This window comes from Lagenorhynchus albirostris, chromosome 6, assembly GCF_949774975.1.
Source record: "Lagenorhynchus albirostris chromosome 6, mLagAlb1.1, whole genome shotgun sequence".
NCBI lineage: Eukaryota > Metazoa > Chordata > Mammalia > Artiodactyla > Delphinidae > Lagenorhynchus > Lagenorhynchus albirostris.
The window spans coordinates 43,872,191-43,891,352 of record NC_083100.1 but is presented as its reverse complement, the minus strand read 5'-3'; the positions used below and the strand labels follow the sequence as shown (position 1 = coordinate 43,891,352).

At 39.0% G+C, this 19,162-nt stretch overlaps 1 protein-coding gene across 2 annotated transcripts in view; it reads left to right on the top strand.

The window, feature by feature from the left end:
- Positions 1-19,162, top strand: part of MFSD6 (major facilitator superfamily domain containing 6) — a 73,437-nt gene that overhangs the window by 9,064 nt on the left and 45,211 nt on the right. For both annotated transcript variants that reach the window (XM_060152436.1, XM_060152437.1), the window contains exon 2: positions 16,591-18,202. In XM_060152436.1, coding sequence (XP_060008419.1) covers positions 16,644-18,202 — 1,559 coding nt within the window. In that variant the 5' untranslated portion in view covers positions 16,591-16,643. The remainder of the gene's footprint in view (positions 1-16,590; positions 18,203-19,162) is intronic.

Sequence of the window (19,162 nt, the reverse complement as noted above, 5' to 3'; positions counted from 1 at the left end):
TAACATCTTTATTGGAGTATAATTGCTTTACAATGGTGTGTTAGTTTCTGCTTTATAACAAAGTGAATCAGCTATACATATACATATATCCCCTTATCTCCTCCTTCTTGCGTCTCCCTCCCACCCTCCCTATCCCACCCCTCTAGGTGGTCACAGAGCACCGAGCTGATCTCCCTGTGCTATGCGGCTGCTTCCCACTAGCTATCTATTTGACATTTGGTAGTATTAGGAAGTTTATTTGAGAGGTAGAAGGAAACGAGGTTCGGGGGCCTGCTTCAAATTTATAAGCTCTTGGCACAATATTTAATCAAAAACCTAAAACGAATAGATAGAAATCTGCTTCCATGATGGTTGATAAGGTCTAAGGACCTACATTACAAATTTTTTATTGACATTTAAATGTGTCTGCCACAAAGTGAAAGTGAAAACCCCCTTGGCTTTTATTACTAAAACCACATTTAGGGTTAAAGTCTGTGCCACGCCCCTGCACTCCCACCCCACCCCCCATGGAAATAATTTGTTCTTTTTACCATCTTAGTAGGTGAAGGGAAATATATTAGAGTCAGCTTCGTCTCCTTTCTTTCACATTTATTATGTTACAGATATAATTAAACTGTTCCTAAGGGGGCTATATTTTTAAAATTTTTTAATATTTATTTACTTGGTGGTGCCAGGTCTTAGTTGCGGCACAAGCACGCGGAATCTTCGTTGCAGCCTGTGGCATCTTTTTAGTTGCAGCACACGAGCTCTTGGTTGGGACATGCGGGATCTAGTTCCCTGACCAGGGATGGAACCCGGGCCCCCTGCATTGGGAGCGCAGAGCCTTAACCACTGGACCACCAGGGAAGTCCCAGGGGGCTATATTTTATTTTTTTATTTTTTTCTTAAAGTTACCATTTATTAAGAGCTTACCATGTACCAGCCCTATTAACCTGTCACATCCATTGTTTTCATCTATTCCTTGCAGCAATCCTAAGAGTTTAGTGAGAATGAGATTTACAGATTTATAAATGTAAAACCTAAGAGGTGAAGAGGTTAGAAACCTGGCCAAAGCCATGTGGCTAGTAATTGCTTCAAAACTGATCTTTCAGCCTCTAGTGCTCACCCTCTTAGTTATGACATGACACCCTTTCTAAGCACAATCAGTCCTCTTAATTGCCCAGTGAAATAGGCTGGGCTTGTGCCCCTGTTCCCAGGTGCGGACAGTGACCTGAGTGGTAACATAACTTGCCCAAAGACACCTGGTTATTTTTTTATTTTTATTTTTTCACACACACACACACACACACACACTGTATTTTATTTTTACAAGAGATAAATAGACTGACACCAAGCATTGTAAATGGATGACCACAACAAAAGCAACAATGATTGCAATTACCAAACAGGAAACACACTCATACTATGTCATAATATTGACATTCAGTCCAGTAATCCTCCACTGTAACAGCTCCTTTACTTTGCAGTGAAAATTGATTTGTATATTTTTTTCCTCTGAGTCCTTGTGGGATTTTTTTTTTTTATTATTCAAACAGTCACAAAAATTATAATCATCCTCATCAGTTCACTCAGTCCCAGGGGGCTCTATTTTAAATGAATAGTTATTTCTTGCCGTGGATACTTAATTATCATTCTAGTCCATAATCCAACAATGTGTTCTCTAATAAGCCTGTGCACCCATCCCACCTCCCAGCTAGGCTGTGGTCGTGGAAATGGATATGGATGTAAATTCATGAGCCGTGATGGATAAAATGCTAGCTGGGTTCCGGGGTTCAAGGGTGGTGCCAGGGATTACAAAAACACTTGGGAAGAATGCTTTTGGAGTGATTGCAAAATAAGGCCCAGCATTGTAATGAAATATCATACCCTGGAATGAGATCACAGCCACCACCACCACCAAATGTTGCTATGTTGCTTTTGAGTTAGAAAAATGCTTTTTCATACATTATTTCATTTAAGCCCTAGAACCCCTCTGAGAGTTAATTGACTCTGGTTTGTGTTTTTAATCTCCATTTTACAATGAGGAAAGGGAGGCTCAAAGAGGCGGTGCTTTGTCAAAGCCAGGAGAGCAACTGAGACTTCTCTCTGCACTTCCTAAAATTAATGTCTGTCACCTTAAGCTTTAGTAAAATCTTATGTGTATTTTGCCATCAGGTATTTGTCAAAAATAGCCAATATTTATTGAGAGCTTACAAGAGTAAAGGGCAGTATGCTAAGTACTGGATTCCTCCCTCAACGAGTTTATAATCTAGTTGGGCAAACAGGAAATATCTATAAAAAGAGCAATAAAATTACCCCTACGTCATGCAACAGCTCAGGTGTGGGAGTAATCTTCAGAGGTAGAGGAAGGAGTTAGGAAAATACTGCAAGTTTATTCTATTTCCAGATGTTATAAAAAATTGCCTTAGATTCAGTTCATAAAGTACTGTCTAAAATGATTCCATCACAGGATATCAGTATTTGCAATTAGTGTTACACTAAAATAGAAGGTCAGATGTTAGGGAATCCTTAGTAGAGGTTGCAGTGGCAGAACCCTGCCAGTCTGTTTTCCACACTGAAGCTATAATGATCTTTGTAAAATACAAATGTGGCCCTTCTACTCTCCCGTTCAGTTCTCTTTGGAGGCTCCCCTTTATGCTCAAAACACTTAATACGCACAAGTTCTTACGTATCAGGCACTGTGCTAAGAGCTCAACACACATTATCCTTTTTCATCCTCACGGCTACCCTAACGGAAAAATATTATGATGTTCCTTATTTTGTATATGAGGAAGAGTAAGACTTAGAGAAATTAAAAGCTTTCCCAAGGCCACAGAACTCGACAGTGGCCGAGCTAGGATCCCAATCTCGGCCAGTCTCTCACTCCCGACTCAGGAACCCCTTGGCATTGTGCAGAAGGCCTTTCTTGATCAGCACCTTCCATGGTCCTCCTTTGTGGGTTACGCTTACTCATCTGCTAAGGCTCCCCTTAAGGCCCCACCCCAGAGACTCCTGTGTCACCCGTGCTTGCACCTATTTTAACATTTGGCACAGCAGGTTATGGTTGTGGAGAGACCCCTGCCTCTCTCTCTCCACTGGATTTGATAGCAGGGACTACGTCTTTACGCCATTTGAATTATTGATCACCAAGCATGCATCCCATCTAATGGTTGGTGTTAAATTCATGCTTGTGGGATTAAAAAAGAAAGCATGTCTTTATCTTCACTATAACTCTCTGATGTAGTATTTTGTATTCTACCCAGTCATCCCTCAGCTTGATACTTGAGGGCATCTGTAATCTATTGCTGTTTGCTAGCCTCGTTTGCCCTTCAGCCCCAGTATTAACCTTGTAAGGATCTCCTGCTGTCTTTTCTTTCCTGCATCCTGGAGTAGTTTTTCCATCCTTTGTCTAAGGCAAATCGTACACATCTTTCAAGGTTCAAGTTGAGTCCCTCATTCTCTTGACAACTCCCATCTGGAGTTTGGACTCTCTACTCTGAACTCCAGAAGCACCCCTGTCATCAGTAACATTTTTGGTTAATTATGCAGTGTTCTGTGACTTCTCTTGTATTATTCCTCTGACTTGTCATTTAAATCTTCCTTGTGTTTTGGGCTCACCTTGTCAACTATAAAGTCTTCGAGGCCCAAGACCTCTTTGTCTAGTAAGTGGCACAGTGGGTTGACAGGCAGTACCTGCTAAGAGCACAGACTGTCTGGATTTGAATCCCAGCTCTGCTGCATATTCCCTGTGTGACATTGGGATAATTATTTACCTTCTTTGTGCCTCAGTTTCCTCATCTGTAAAGTGAGGAAAGTAATCATGTTTACCCCAGAGAACTGTTGTGAGGAATAATGAGTTAGTACATTTTAAGCCCATAGCAAGTGTTATTTAAGTGTTGTGGTGGTGTAGTTAGTAATAATAGTGAAAATAATATAGCCCACTGAAAACTTATTAAAATACAAAAATGTTGTCCAAGGGGGACAACCACAGGCTGTGAATTAACCACTGTATGGATCAGTTTGTCACCTAGCAGACAGGTTTTGCTGTGAGCCTGGGAAAGGTCCATCAGGAATGACAAGGACAGCAGGTTCTGGGTTCTGGGAAGAGTTTCAGTCCAAGTGGAATGCTGTCGCTAGCAGCTGTGGGGAGCCTGTGGGTGTAGCACTGAGTGCCTGCAGGGCTCAAACTAGACTCCGGAGAATCGGGGCTGACAAAACTAGAGCTAGTTTGATTCTTTCACAATCTGATGTAGCCATAAAGGAGCCACGTCAAAATGCTGCAAAAGGAAGAGGAAGGTTCCAAAATAGTCATTCACCTTTGCACACCTTAATGCCCTTGTAGCATGTGTAACTGTTGTAAAATCAACCTTATATTTCTTTTTCATGACATTGGCTAAATGTGTAGCAGATGCTAAAGCAATCCTTATTGAGAAAAGATGTGTTGGAATTGAAATTGAGTGCTGTGCTTCTGAGGAAAGCTCTATTCTGGAAAATGCTGGGGGTTGAACTGAATGTTCACAGTACAGTATGTAAATACCAGGATGCGAAGGCTCATTTAGAGGAGCTTCTGTATGTCTATGTTGGGAATACACTGCAGCAGTGATTAGAGTTCTGCTCTGGGATTCACATTGCTCAGAAGCATAGAGAGTGGTCAGTAAGAGTTGACAGGGTAGAGCTATAGCTCTGAGGGTTCAGGAAGTGGATTTCCCCATTTTGCACCTTCAGTCCTGGTCTCTGGGCAACATCGTGTTGATAGCTGTGGTGCCAGGAGGAATGTCCCAGTAATCCAGGGATTGTTTCCTCTCCATCACTGGTAGTTATGTCACTGATACATTAGAGCACACATTATCATAGCGTTGGCAGATCTGACCTTTGGCAATTATTATTCCAAGGAATATATTCAGGTTTAAGATTTTCTTTCTTCAAAAGTTGAATCCATCTCCATACTCATGTATTTGTGGATAACTCAATGTAATTTTGAGCAGCTTTAATTTAAATATTTAATGAAGAAAGCTATCAATTTTAACAAGAATGATTTCATCACCTCTCATCAATAATTCAGAAATAGCTGCTGTTTTTTAATGACTCAGTGTAGGTACCAGTAGAATGAATGCCCTTCCAGGTTTTAAAAGGCTGTGTTATGTATGTTCACAGTAATGATGTTGATTGCTATCATTAGAGAGTGCCAAGTGAGAAAGCTTTTCTAAAAAACAAACAAAAGCCCTTCTTATCCAAGTAGGATTAACTGCAAATCTGTAATATAGATTTTTCTAGAGAAATTCATAGATTTATTTCTGTTTATAATTTGAAATGTCTTCTCTCTTTTTTAAAGTTTCTTTAAAAAAATCTTTAAGGTTCAGAAGTTTAAAACAAAATATTAGCTTAATGGGTTCATGTTGGTGGACTATTAAATAAAAAAAGTCTCCCCTAGATTTGTAAACAGGTTAAGTACTTCATACAGCATGTAAATATTCTAACTTCTCCTTATACTTACTCTATCAATCCTTATGGCAAATTAAATGTAATCTAAGTCATCCAAAGCATGCCCTGCTTTGGGACATATTTTAATTTTATTAAAATGCAGAGGTTTTTGGGGGGTTCATTTGTTTCTTTTTTGTCCCTGATACTTTGATTACGTAGATGACTGTAGTTATACTTTTTTTTGTTTCTCTGTTCACAATGTGATTATTTCAGTTCCTTTTCATCAGTATCTAAATATGACCTGAAAATATTGAGTCTAAACACTAATGTCCAGAGTTGAAACTAAAAGTTTTTGTTTGTTTGTATTTTTAGATTTGAAATTCATATAGAAGTTATTGAATGTGACATTCATATAAAAGGTACTGAATGCCATTTTACAGGAACATTTTCTTCACTACTTTGCATTTGTTGATATTTTGACAACTACTTAACATCTGGACTCATGTTAACAAGAAAAACTTTGCATAACCTATGATAATTAAAAATCATTTGAATCAGATGGAGAGGAATGAGTGGTTTAGGGGAAGTCACTCATCAAGGTTTAAATCAACCTCCTAATGTAATATATTTTGCAGCTTTGAATGAGCATTTGGGGGTTGATTCAGTTCTTCATCATCACTTGAACAATTTGGGAATTATGCTTTTTAAAGGTAACTTTGTGTCCTTCTCTGACCTACTTGTTATAGAAGCAGCAGTTGACTTATGGAGGATAATTAAATAAAAGCCACCTGACAAGAATTCATGCAGTCAGCATTCCTTCTGTACAATTCTGAAAACTATTTTTAGTCTGTGAGAGAAAGATACTAGCAGCTGCTTTTGATTATCTTGTACCAAGACAAAGCCCATGTGACTGCATATTTCTTTTTTAGCTTTGATTTTTATTTTTTAGGTGAGTTATGCATGTACAAAGCTTTTTTAAAAAAAATTAGCAAGTTTACAAGACTTGTTTCTTTTTTTTTTTTTAAATCAGACTTCTACGACATCCCTCCACATTTTCCCTCCCAGAGGCAACTGCATTCTCTGTCTTTAAGGTGATTATTTTGATATTCACCAGTGCATTTTGAAATAAAAAGCTTGTATTCTTAATTCATGATTTTTAAATGTAGGCATTATCTGTTGTCTTCCCACTATGGAAGATACAGAGTTACTCTCCATGCTGTCCCGGCTCTCTGTGCCCATTCAGCCTTCTCATTTCCCTATCTTCCCCATATAGTTACGTGGCAATTTTGGTTAGTTCAGTAGCCCTTCCTTACATTAGTATGACTATGTGATCGAAGCTGAGACATGTAGTGAACTATGATTATTTTTCTTTTCTTGTGCAACTTTTTGTTTTCTTGTAGTGTTTTGTTTACCTTTCTCTAAACTTACCAGTAATTCATCCCTAAACTCTTCACCAGTGGTCTAAATTTCCTCTTAGGACATTCAGATCTATTGGTATTCTGCCGGTGTCACTTTGCTGACAAAGCCTCTCCTGGAGCCTGCACACCTGACCCAGCTACACTGGCCGCCTTTTGTGTCATCCTGGGATCTCCAGTCACCAGCATGCCGTATTCCCTTTGCCTCTCTCCTATGTTAGTTCTCTTATTTTCTAAATTCCATGTCTTACTCTCTCTTGTTTTATTCCTTTGTTTTGGCAGTGCACAACCTGAGAAAGGGTATATGAGAGGTACATTTTTTTTTTGAGAAATTGCATATGTGAAATGTCTTTCTTTTACCTATAAACTTGAATGATAATTGGGTTGAGTACAGCTTCCAGTGTTGTTGTTGAGATATCTGAAGCCATTCTGGTCCCTGATCCTTAGTATGTGACACATTTTATTCTCTGAAAGTTTGTAGGGTCGTCTCTTTGTCCTAATGTTCTGAAAGCTTGATGATGTACTTTGGCTTGGATGTATTTTATCCACTGTGTTAAGTACTCCGTGGTCATTTCAGACAACTCATATATCTTTCAGTTCTGAGAAATTTTCTTGAATTAAAAAGATTCCTATCTCTCAATTTTCTCTATTTTTCTCTTGGAGTTCCTGTTTTTTGGGTACTTGACTTTCTGGGTGATCCTATATTTGTCTTGTCTTTTCTCTGCTAGTTTCATCTCTTTTCTTTTTCGCTTCATATTTTAAGTTCTTTTTTTGTTGTTGAAAAATAATATAGTTCACTGACTTTATAACGTGAATACTTCCATTTAATAAAGATCCAGATAAAAACAAAAACAAAAAACCCCAAAACCCCCAAATTATCAGGACCCCAGAACTCCTTCTAGCTACTACCTTACCCAAGGGTAATTACTATCTTGAATTTTTTAAATTAATCTTTTTTATTCTGAGATAATTATAGAGTCACATACAGTTATAAGAAATAATACAGATATAGACCATTTATCCAGTACCCACTTTCCCCCAGTGGTAACATCTTGCAAAACTTTAGTATAATAGCACAACTAGGATACTGACGTTGATACAGTCAAGATACAGAACATTTTTATCACCACCAGATCCCTCACGTTGCCCTTTTGTAGCCGCCTCCTCTTTCCTCCCACCTCTACTCGCTACTGAACCCCTGACAATCACTTATATGTTCTCCATTTCAATAATTTTGTCAGTCTGAGAATGATATATGAATGGAATCATACAGTGGATAATCTTTTGAGATTGGCTTTTTTCACTCTTCATAATTCTCTGGAGATTCAATCAGGTTATTGTATGTGTCAATCATTTATTCCTTTTTATTTTATTGTTTTATTTTATTTTTTTTTTTGGCGGTACGCGGGCCTGTCTCACTGCTGTGGCCTCTCCCGTTGCGGAGCACAGGCTCCGGACGCGCAGGCTCAGTGGCCATGGCTCACGGGCCCAGCCACTCCGCGGCCCGTGGGATCCTCCCAGACCGGGGCACGAACCCGTGTCCCCTGCATCGGCAGGCGGACTCTCAACCACTGCGCCACCAGGGAAGCCCTATTCTTTTTTATTGCTGAACAATTTCCCATGGTATGGAGGTACCAGTTTGTTTAACCATTCATCCATGAAGGACATCTGAGTTACTTCCAGTTTTGGGCTATTATTGATAAAGATGCTGTAAACATTTGTGTACAGGTTTTTGTGTGAAAATAAGTTTTCAGTTCTCTGTGATAACTGCCCAGAAGTGCAGTTGCTGGGTCACGTGGTAGTCACGTTGTTTGGATTTATAAGAAACTGCCGAACTGCTTTGCAGAGTTGCTGTACCATTTTACATCCCCAGCAGCAGTGTATGAGGGATTTAGTTTCTCTTTATCCTTGTCAGAAGTCGGTGGTGTTCCTATTTTTATTTTAGCTAGTCTTATAGGTGTATAGTGATGTATCATGTTTTTAATTTACATTTTCCTAACGGTTAATGACAATGAACATCTTTTCGTGTGTTTATTTGCATCTGTATATCCTGTATGTTCTCTTTGGTGAAATGTCTCTTCATGTCTTGTCTGTTTTCTAATTGGATTGTTTGGTATATTTTCTGTTGAGTTTTGAGAATTCTTTACATATTCTAGATACTAGCCCTTTGTTGAATATGTGGCTTGCAAATATTTTCTCCCAGTTCATAGCTTGTTTTTCATTCTTTTAATAGAGCCTTTCACAGAGCAAAAGTTTTAAATTTTGATAAAGTCTAATTTTCATTTTTTCCTTTTTTGAGTCATGCTTTTGGTGTTAAGTCTAAGAATCGTTTGCCTAGCACTAGAACCCGAAGATTTTCTCCTAGGTTTTTTTTTCCTAAAAGTTTTACAGTTTTACATTTAAATCCATGAATCCATTTTGAGTGAGTATTCATATAAGGTATGAGACTTAGGTTGACATTCATTTTTTGCCTATTGATGACTAATTGCACCAGCCCTATTTGTTGAAAAGTTTTTTCTCTTTCTCCCATCAAATTGTTTTTGCATCTTTGTCAAATATCACTTGGACATATTTTTGTGGATTTATTCCTGGGCTCTCTGTTCTGTCCCATTGATCTATGTGTCTGTTCTTCCACCAGTACCACATAGTGGTGATTAGTATGTGGCTAAGTAATAAATCTTCGTTTTCAAAATTGCTTTAGCTATTCTAGTTCCCTTTCCTTTTCAGATAAATTTTAGAGTAATCTCACCTATATCCACAAAAAAATCTTGTTGGGATTTTGATAGGGACTGTGTTAAAACTGTATATAAATTTGAGGATAATTGAAGTCTTTACTGTGTTGAGTGTTCCACCCCATGAACATGGTATGGTTCTCCATTTATTTAAATTTTTAGTTTCTTTTATCAGCATTTTGTAGTTTTCAGCATACAGTCCTGTACATATTTTGTTAATTTATACTGAAATATTCTTTCTAGAAGCTTTTGTAGCTTTTTTGGGATTTCCTACATAGACAGTCATGCCAACTGCAAATAGAGACAGTTTCTTCCTTTTTGATCTGTATGCCTTTTGTTTCCTTTTCTTTTCTTATTGCACTGGCTAGAACTTCCAACACAAAGTTGCATAAGAATGATGAAACCAGACAGTCTTCCCTTCTTCCCTATCTTAGAGAGAAAGCATTCAGTCTTTCACCATTAAGTGTAATGTTACCTGTGGGTTTTTCTTTTTTTTTTTTGCGGTATGCGGGCCTCTCACTGTTGTGGCCTCCCCCATTGCGGAGCACAGGCTCTGGACGCGCAGGCTCAGCGGCTATGGCCCACGGGCCCAGCCGCTCCGTGCCATGTGGGATCTTCCCGGACTGGGGCACGAACCCATATCCCCTGCATTGGCAGGCGGACTCTCAACCACTGCGCCACCAGGGAAGCCCCTCTGTGGGTTTTTATAGGCGATCTTTATCAAGTTAAGGAGGATCCCCTTTATTCCTATTTTTCTGAGACTTTTCCTGAATGAGTGTTTAATTTTGTCAAATGCTTTTTTCTGCATCAATTAATAGGATCGTGATACTTTTTTTTCTTTACCTTGTTTATATGGTGGATTACATTGAATGATTTTCAAATATTGCACCAGCCTTGCATCCTTGGAATAACTCCCACATGGTCATATGCACAATTCTTTCTACATATTGCTAAATTTTCTTTTCTAACATTTAGTTAAGGATTTTTGTGTCTGTGTTTATAGGGATATTGGTCCATAGTTTTCTGGGTTTTGGACTTTTTTTTTGGATACAGGAGTCTCATTTGATAATTCTTTTCTTTCGGCATTTAAAAAATATTGTATTCCTTCTGGTGTCCATGGTTTCTGATAAAAAATCTGCTATCATTTGAATAGCTTTTCCCCTGTTGGTAAGTTGTGATTCCTGTCTCTGCCGTCAAGATTTTTTCTTTGTCTTTGGTTTTAATAGTTTGACTATGATGTGTCTTGGTGTGGGTTTCTCTTGTTTAGAATTCATTCAGCTTCTTGAATCTGTATGTTTATGTCTTCTGCCAATTTGAGAAGTTTTCAGCCTTTATTCCTTTGAGTAATTCAGTACTGCCCTTTTTTTTCCTCTTCTCCTTCAATGACTCTGATGACATTAATGTTCAATCTTTTGTTATAGTCCCACAGGTGAGGCTCTGTTAATTTTTTTCAGTCTATTTTCTTTCTGTTGTTCAGATTGTATGACTTCTATTATTCTTTCAGCTCACTGATTCTTCCCTCTCTCTCCTCCATTCTGCTGTTGAGTGCATGCATTGAGTTTTTCATATTTTGGTTATTGTATTTTACAGTTCTAAAACTTCCATTTTGTTTTTCTTTATATATTATATTTCTTTGTTGAGACTTTCTATTTCTGTGCCTCAACTTTCTATTTTTTTCATTTGTTTCAAGCATGTTTGTAATTGCTTGTTGAAGCATTTTTGATAGCCGTTTAAAAATCCTTGTTACCTTATTCTAACGTTTGTCTCATTTTGGTGTTGGCATCTTCCGTCTTTCTTCACTCAGTTTGAGGTCTTCCTGATTCTTGGTATGATGGTTTTTTAAATTGAAACCTGGACACTTTGGGTTTTATGTTGTGAGACTCTGGATCTTACTTAAGCCTTCTGTTTTAGCTGGATTTTTTCTGACACTGCTCTGGCAAGGGAATGGGAGACGCTGCCTCATGACTTCCAGATGGAGGTAGAAGTCCAGGTTCCCCACTCAGTCTGTGCTGACGCCTGCAGTAGAGATGGGTGTTCTGGCTCATGATTAGGTGTCCACTGATACCTCCCTGGCAGGGAGGGATAGGAGTGTCTTTTTACTGCTCCCCACATGGCCTCCCGTGGATACCACAGTGGAGGTAGGGGGAGTAATCTTGTTACTGCTGGATGGTGGTGAAAGTTCTGACTCTTCACCGGGCCTCCTCTGACACCACCTCAGTGGGGAAAGGGTGCCTTGTTAATCTGACAGGTGGGGTGGAAGTCCAGATTCCCCATTTGGCCTCCACTGACACAGATTCCCCATTTGGCCTCCGCTGTGGGGATGTGGCCTCATTACCACCTAGCAGTGATGAAAGTCTCAGCTCCATACTTGACCTTCTCTGACACCAACTCGGCTGCGGGGTTGGGGTGCTCTGTTATAGCTGGTGAAGGTGGAAGTCTAGGTTCCCCATTTGGCCTTTGCTAGTAGAGTTGGGAGTGGGACACGCTTTTCTTTCTCTGTGTTACTTAACTGGAATAGAGCAATTATCTATAGCTTTCTGGTTTTCTAGGCTGCCCTTTCCTGGTTCTTTGGCTGGAGAGGCCCAGTTTTTTTTTTTTTTTTGGTCCATCCTCATTAATGTTTCTGAGTTCTTTAGCCCCACTCATCGTTGTGTTGTTCTTTGGGTGTCAAGGCCCCCAGCAGGTCTGCCTTTTTCTGCCTACGTTTTAGAGTCTTCTATGTTTGTTTTATATATAATGTCCAAGATTTTTAGTTGTACTTAGCAGGAGCAGTAAGGAAAAGTATGTCTACTTCATCTTCTCAGAAGCAGAAGTCTACCTGGCTTATAATAGCATAAATTAGTTTTGCCAACTTTTGAACTCTGTATCAGTGGAATCATGTAGTATATGTTCTTTTGGTTTTTGCTTCTCTCATTCCACATTATGTTTGTGAGATTTATCCTTGTCATTGCACAGGTTTGTAGTTTTTTCATTTTTATTGCTATATGGCATTTCATTGTATGGATATAACACAACTCATGTATTCTGCTGTGGACAGGTTGCTCCCAGTTTGGGGCTATTAAAATTGTCCTGAACATTTCTGTAGAGATCATTTGGTGACTATGTTACTATTTAATATACATACCTTAGACTTGTCATGGGCTATACATTCAGGTTTAATAGCTATTCCCAAACAGTTATTAGTGTATCACTTTACACTCCCACCAGCAATATATGAGAGTTCCAGTTGCTCCACATCCTCACCAACACTTGGTATTATTTGTCTTATTTATTTTTCCCATTTTGGAGGTATGTTACATTATTGCATTCTGGTTTTAATTTGCTTTCACTGCTCACTTTAGTCAAGTTGAGCATCTTTTTATATATTTATTCACCATTTGCATAAGCTCTTTTGTGAAGTGCCTGTTCAAGTCTTCTGCTCATTTTTCTTATTGGGCTACTTGATATTTACCTATAAATTTTAAGAAGGATTCTTTATATATCAGATACATTCTTGTGTCAAATATATATAACATTCACCCTCACCAGAATACCTTCTCCTACTCTTTGCCTTGCCATTTCAGATTTAATGTTGCCTTTTGATGAACAGAAGCTCTTGATTTTAATGTACTCCAATTTATTTTTTTCTTCCTTAATGCTTAGCACTTTTTATGTCCTATTTAATAAATCTTCTTTCTATCCTAAGATCTTCAAGATGTTTTTCTGTGTTTTCTTCTAAAAATTATGTTATTTTATCTTTTACTTTTAGATATACAATTCATCTGGAATTGATTTTTATATGACATGAGGTTGAGGTATCTGTTTATTGTTGTTTTTGTTTTTTGTAAGTCACCTCAAATTTTCCTTTCACATCATCTGTTAATTTTTCATTTGTGCTCTTTTTTCTTTTTCTTTCTTTAAAAATAAATTTATAAATTTATTTGGCTGTGTTGGGTCTTCATTGTTGCATGTGGGCTTTCTCTAGTTGCAGCGAGTGGGTCTACTCTTCGTTGCAGTGCATGGGCTTCTCATTGTAGTGGCTTCTCTTGTTGTGTAGCACGGGCTCTAGGTGCGTGGGCTTCAGTAGTTGTGGCTCACGGGCTCTAGAGTGCAGGCTCAGTAGTTGTGGCGCACAGGCTTAGTTGCTCTGCGGCATGTGGCATCTTCCCGGACCAGGGCTCGAACCCATGTCCCCTGCTTTGGCAGGCGGATTCTTAACCACTGCGCCACCAGGGAAGTCCGTGTGCTCTTTTTTCTATAACACATTTTTATACCTTTTTTTTTTCATTCAAGCATTCCTTTTATTCCTTCCTCCTCCTCCTTAAAAAATATGTATTATCTTTTGTTTCATAGTTGCATTTCTTTTCCTATTTCTAAAGATATTAATAATATCTTTTTAAAAATATTTTCCTCCTCACAGAGCTTCTATTTTCTCCATATTGATTTTTTCCCCTTTTTGTTTCGGTTCTATCTTTCCTGGAAGAGACTTTCCTCAAATACCTTGTAATTCTCGGTGACTGCTCATATTTAGTGGCAGGGCTAGATAAGACTCTGAACTCCTGTGTGGAGTGATTTGGTTGGGTTCTTTAGTTGGGGAGGCTTCAATATCAGGATTGAGAGGTCATTTCCCTCGGGCTAGTCAGATTCTCCCCGGAGAACCTTCCAGTTCTTGCCAGCATCTGGGAGGATGAAAGCCTTGGAGGATAAAAGCCTTGCCAGCCTCTGGGAACCTAGTGAGGTAAGTGGGATGGAGGCTGGAGTCGGGGCCAGGACTTGAATCTAGGATGTGTATGTTCACTTAATGCCCCCTATTTTCAATATGGCACTCCTAGTCTCCACTGTTCCTGTTGCTCTATGGCTCAAGAACCTCTGTTTCATCCTCTCCAGAGGGAAAAACCTCTAGTTGTTTGGCTAGCTATGTGGAGTGGAGAAGGGAATTGGGCATTTGGAGTTGGGGGTCCAGACTTTCGATTAACTCTGTTAATCAAGCCCCCCTCAAACACAAGTCCCCCTCAAACACACACATTCTTACTTGCAGATAAACCTAATATGGCCAACCCATGAGCCTTTGAGGGATTCCGAGAAACAAATTGTATTAGTTCTTGCTTTTCCCATTGTCAACCAGGGTTTCAGCTTTCTCAGATTTACCGTGATTTACCGATTGTCTATGTTCTGGCTTCCAGAATTTTACTTTATTGCTATTATGTACCCTTTAATTTTCCCAGCTTGGATTATGACTTTAAAAGTGTGTGTGTGTGTGTGTGTGTGTGTGTGTGTGTGTGTGGTTATTTTAGTTGGATTTAGGGATGGAGTAAAACCAGATGCACTCAATCTGCCATTTTTATCTAGAAGTGTCATATAATTTTATACGTTTTAAAAACAAATATTTCTTTCAAGTTTGAGCTCAAAATGAAATTAATTTAGAAAATGAGTCCAAAGGAGAATTGCCGTTCTTTTCAGGTAATGAAAGAGAATTGGAGCTGCTGACTTGGGTAGGTAGAGGCAATAATGAAGAAAGAAAAAGAAGTAGAGAACATTGAGCAAAACCTTTTAGTGTGATTTGGGAACTAGAGAGAGGTGGTGGTTGCACAACACTGTGAATCTACTAATTCTACTAAATCATTTACTTTAAAATGGTTAATTTTATGTTATATTAATTTTACCTCAAATAAAAAAGTTTTGACATAAGAAAAAGAAATACATGAATGTTTTCAAAGCTTATAGCTACGTTAACACCTGGCCTTGGGGGTAAAAGATAAACTGACTTATTACACAGGCCTCAGTAAATTATGTTTCTATTGTCTGCCTAGGAGCTATATAGAGATTTTAAAATGTTTACAAGCATGATTCTGGAAGATCTTCAGAAATTTATTCTTCATTTGGGGAAAAGGGAGAGCAAGATGTGTTCCAAGGGGTGGCAAGTGGAGTTATTTCTCTCTAGTAAAGAAGATGAAATGAATTAATAACTATTTAATATGTATACCTCCTACATCCAATTATATTCATTGCAACTTGACAAATCTTGATGCAAGCAAGACCTTTTGACTCTTTAATCATTTGTATAATAGAAGAAAGGGAAATTCTGGTGGAATGTGGCACAGTTCCTATAAATTTATGCCTTTGATATATTGCTTATCGTTCATATGAAGCACCCTGTCTCATAAAAAGGTTTAATAGCACTTTATTATCCAGATATGGTATTTGGCAGTTCAGTGTGGTGTAATAGAGCATGTGTCATAAAGCCATAATATTAGGGTTCACATCCTTGCTCTGCCACATGTGAGTTATTTAAACTCACCATGCCTCATTTTTCTCATCTGTAAAATGGAGAAGATAATAGGGTTATTTTAATGAATATGAATTAATACATTTAAAGATTTTTCAGTGTTGCCTGGCACAGAGTACATGCTCAATAAATGCTATCTGCTATTTTTTTTCTGACATTTTCTTAAACTGTAATCTATAAAAGCACATCTGGAAAATGTATGTGATATAAGCAGCGTAAAGACTACTTCCTTACCAGGATATCATTGGCATGGCTGTAGTGACCAACTACAGATGCAAACGTGCAATTGGCTCCGTCTTTCTCATCACATTGGCAGTTGTGGTTAAGAGCTTATTTCTGTTTTTCTCTAAAAACTGAACGGTTTTAGCTACCTTTATTCTGGACTTCATAGTGCAGTGGATTTATTTGAAAAGTAAAACCAAGAAACTATAAATACTGTTTACTTTCAATTCCCTCTATTTGGTTTGGACATAAACCCTGTCATTTGTACATTTTCCCTAAGAATCAATGAAAAGATTGAGAATGAACGTGAGCTATACACCTGTCATTAGAAGATGTCATTAGTCAGTCAGTGGCCACAAAGCGAGTACTTGATTTTTTGAAAGCCATTTTTCTTTATCAGTACTATATGGCTGCAAGTGATAAGTGGTGATGGTTCTCTCTCACAATTACTATTTTTAGATGTAGTTTGAAACTCCTCAGTTTCCGGCAAGATGAAGCTCTATGTTTAAATGTTGTTATTTTCATACTAAGCCTTCTTTTAAATTTTACTTTACAGATCAACAACCAAAATTTTGAAGGTCATCAACTTTCTGATGGTGGTGATAAGCCATGGCGACAGATGATAAAGTTGCCATCTTAACCGATGATGAAGAGGAACAGAAGAGAAAATATGTGCTTGCCGATCCTTTTAATGGTATTTCCAGGGAACCAGAACCACCTTCAAATGAAACACCCTCCCCCTCTGAAACAGCTGCTATTCCTGAGGAGGAGATAGACTGGATAGAGAAACATTGTGTTAAAATAAACAATGATCTTCTAATTTCCAAGGTCTTTTATTTTTTCTTTTACTCTGCATATGGCTCTCTTTACCCCCTTTTGCCTGTGTATTATAAGCAGCTGGGAATGTCACCAAGCCAGAGTGGGCTGCTGGTAGGTATCCGATACTTCATTGAATTCTGCAGTGCCCCCTTTTGGGGTGTAGTTGCAGATCGCTTTAAAAAAGGCAAAATTGTCCTCCTCTTTTCTCTTTTGTGTTGGGTTTTATTCAACCTGGGCATCGGATTTGTCAAACCTGCTACCTTGCGGTGTGTACCAAAGATTCCTCCGACAGCTCATCCCACCAGTTCAAGTCACCTGTTCACTCTCCTGCCAACGAATTCCTCCATTGTCTCTTCCATTGCTACATCACCAGGAATTCGTGAGAAAAGGAACCCGCCTCCTTACAATGGGTCAGAGATGTTAGAAGCAGGGCACAGTGTCACGGAAACTGTCATCTTCTCGACAGCTCCAAACAAGACCAGTGCGCCCACCCTGCAGCCTCACACTGATGAAATTACTGACCATGTTATGAACTTGACCATGAACCCAAGCACTGCAACCTCTGCTCCCCCAGGAAATGCAACCTGGGAGACAACCACTTCTATTGTCACTACCACCAAATCTTTACCTTCTGACCAAGTCACTCTTGTTTATGATCAACAAGAAGTAGAAGCTATATTCTTGGTGATCTTGGTAGTTGTCATAATAGGAGAATTTTTCAGTGCCTCCTCTGTCACGATTGTGGACACGGTAACACTCCAGTATCTGGGAAAGCACAGAGACCGCTATGGACTGCAACGCATGTGGGGCTCCCTGGGCTGGGGCCTGGCGATGCTGTCCGTGGGCATTGGCATTGACTACACCCACGTGGACGTGCTTATCAATGGGAAGGGGTGTAAGCCCCCTGAATACCGGAACTACCAGATTGTCTTCATCGTCTTTGGGGTTCTCATGACCATGGCCTTGATCGTCGCTACTCAGTTCCGGTTCCGCTACAGCCACTTCAAAAACAGTGAAAATAAAGGGAAAGAGGTGGAGATCCCTCAAGTAGAGAGGAACAGCTCCACAGAATCCTCTGAGGAGACACCAACCACCACCAGCCACGTGCAGGCCTTCAACTTCTGGGACTTAATCAGGCTGCTTTGCAGTGTGCAGTATGGCTCCGTGTTGTTCGTGGCTTGGTTTATGGGTTTCGGATACGGCTTCGTGTTCACCTTTCTCTACTGGCATTTGGAGGACCTGAATGGAACGACGACCCTCTTTGGGGTCTGTTCAGTCCTGAGCCATGTGTCTGAGCTGACAGCTTATTTTTTTAGTCACAAGCTTATTGAATTGATTGGCCACATCAGGTAAGAACATGTGTACTGTTGCTGCCCCTCAGCAATTGAACTTTATCTTTTCGTAGTTTATGGCTCCTCTGAGCACATTTAAGGATATTATCATTTGTGTTGGGTTGGGGTGGGAATGGGGATTTCTGTTTCTCTTTCTCTTTAAAATAGAAACAAAAGGAAGCAGGTGATGAACCTAGTTGGATTATCTCAAATACACAAAATATGCTGTTTCTGCTCTGTATGCTAAGAGAATCTTACAGTAAATGTTTTCAGGTACAGGAACACCAATTTAGTCAACTGTATTATTCCATGGACCTTGAAGGGTCCGACCACCTGTCTCAGGCATTTATGAAGAGGGGCTTAAGTGGATAAAGAGGATTATGTTTTTTCAGCTTTCAGTTACTCTCAGCCACTTGCTGACACAGAAAGACCTTGAATATATGGTATATGAAGATGTCCATTATATTTAATAAAGCTGTGGTGTGACCCACCATCATCCCTAATCCATGATATTATGTGGAAGAGAATCTTACATAATTTTTTCTGATTATTACATAAGCCTCTGTGTTTTTATCTGCCACGAAGACATGGGCTATTTAAAAATCTTGCTTCTACCTAAAATTTCCCGTGTAATCCTTTTAAGCAAAAAAATCTATAAATGCCCAGTGTTTCTTGTGTAATGTTTCTCACCGTTAATGTTTGTCTGAAGTTGTTTGAATAGTACCTTGCTCTTTATAAGTCTTTCTGCTTTGCTGTTGGCTCTAAAAGGTAGAGCCAGGTACACTTAAGCATTCTTACCTCATAGAAAAGTATGGCATGTCTGTCCCTAAAATTTGAAGTTGCCATAACTAAAAGAAAGCAACTGTGTGTGTTTGTGTGTATGTGGTAATCTTTAAATCTGCTGTTTCCATGAGAAATTACAAAGGAGAAATAGATACAAGCTTTGAGAAACATGGATCTTTTTTCCTTTAATTTCCC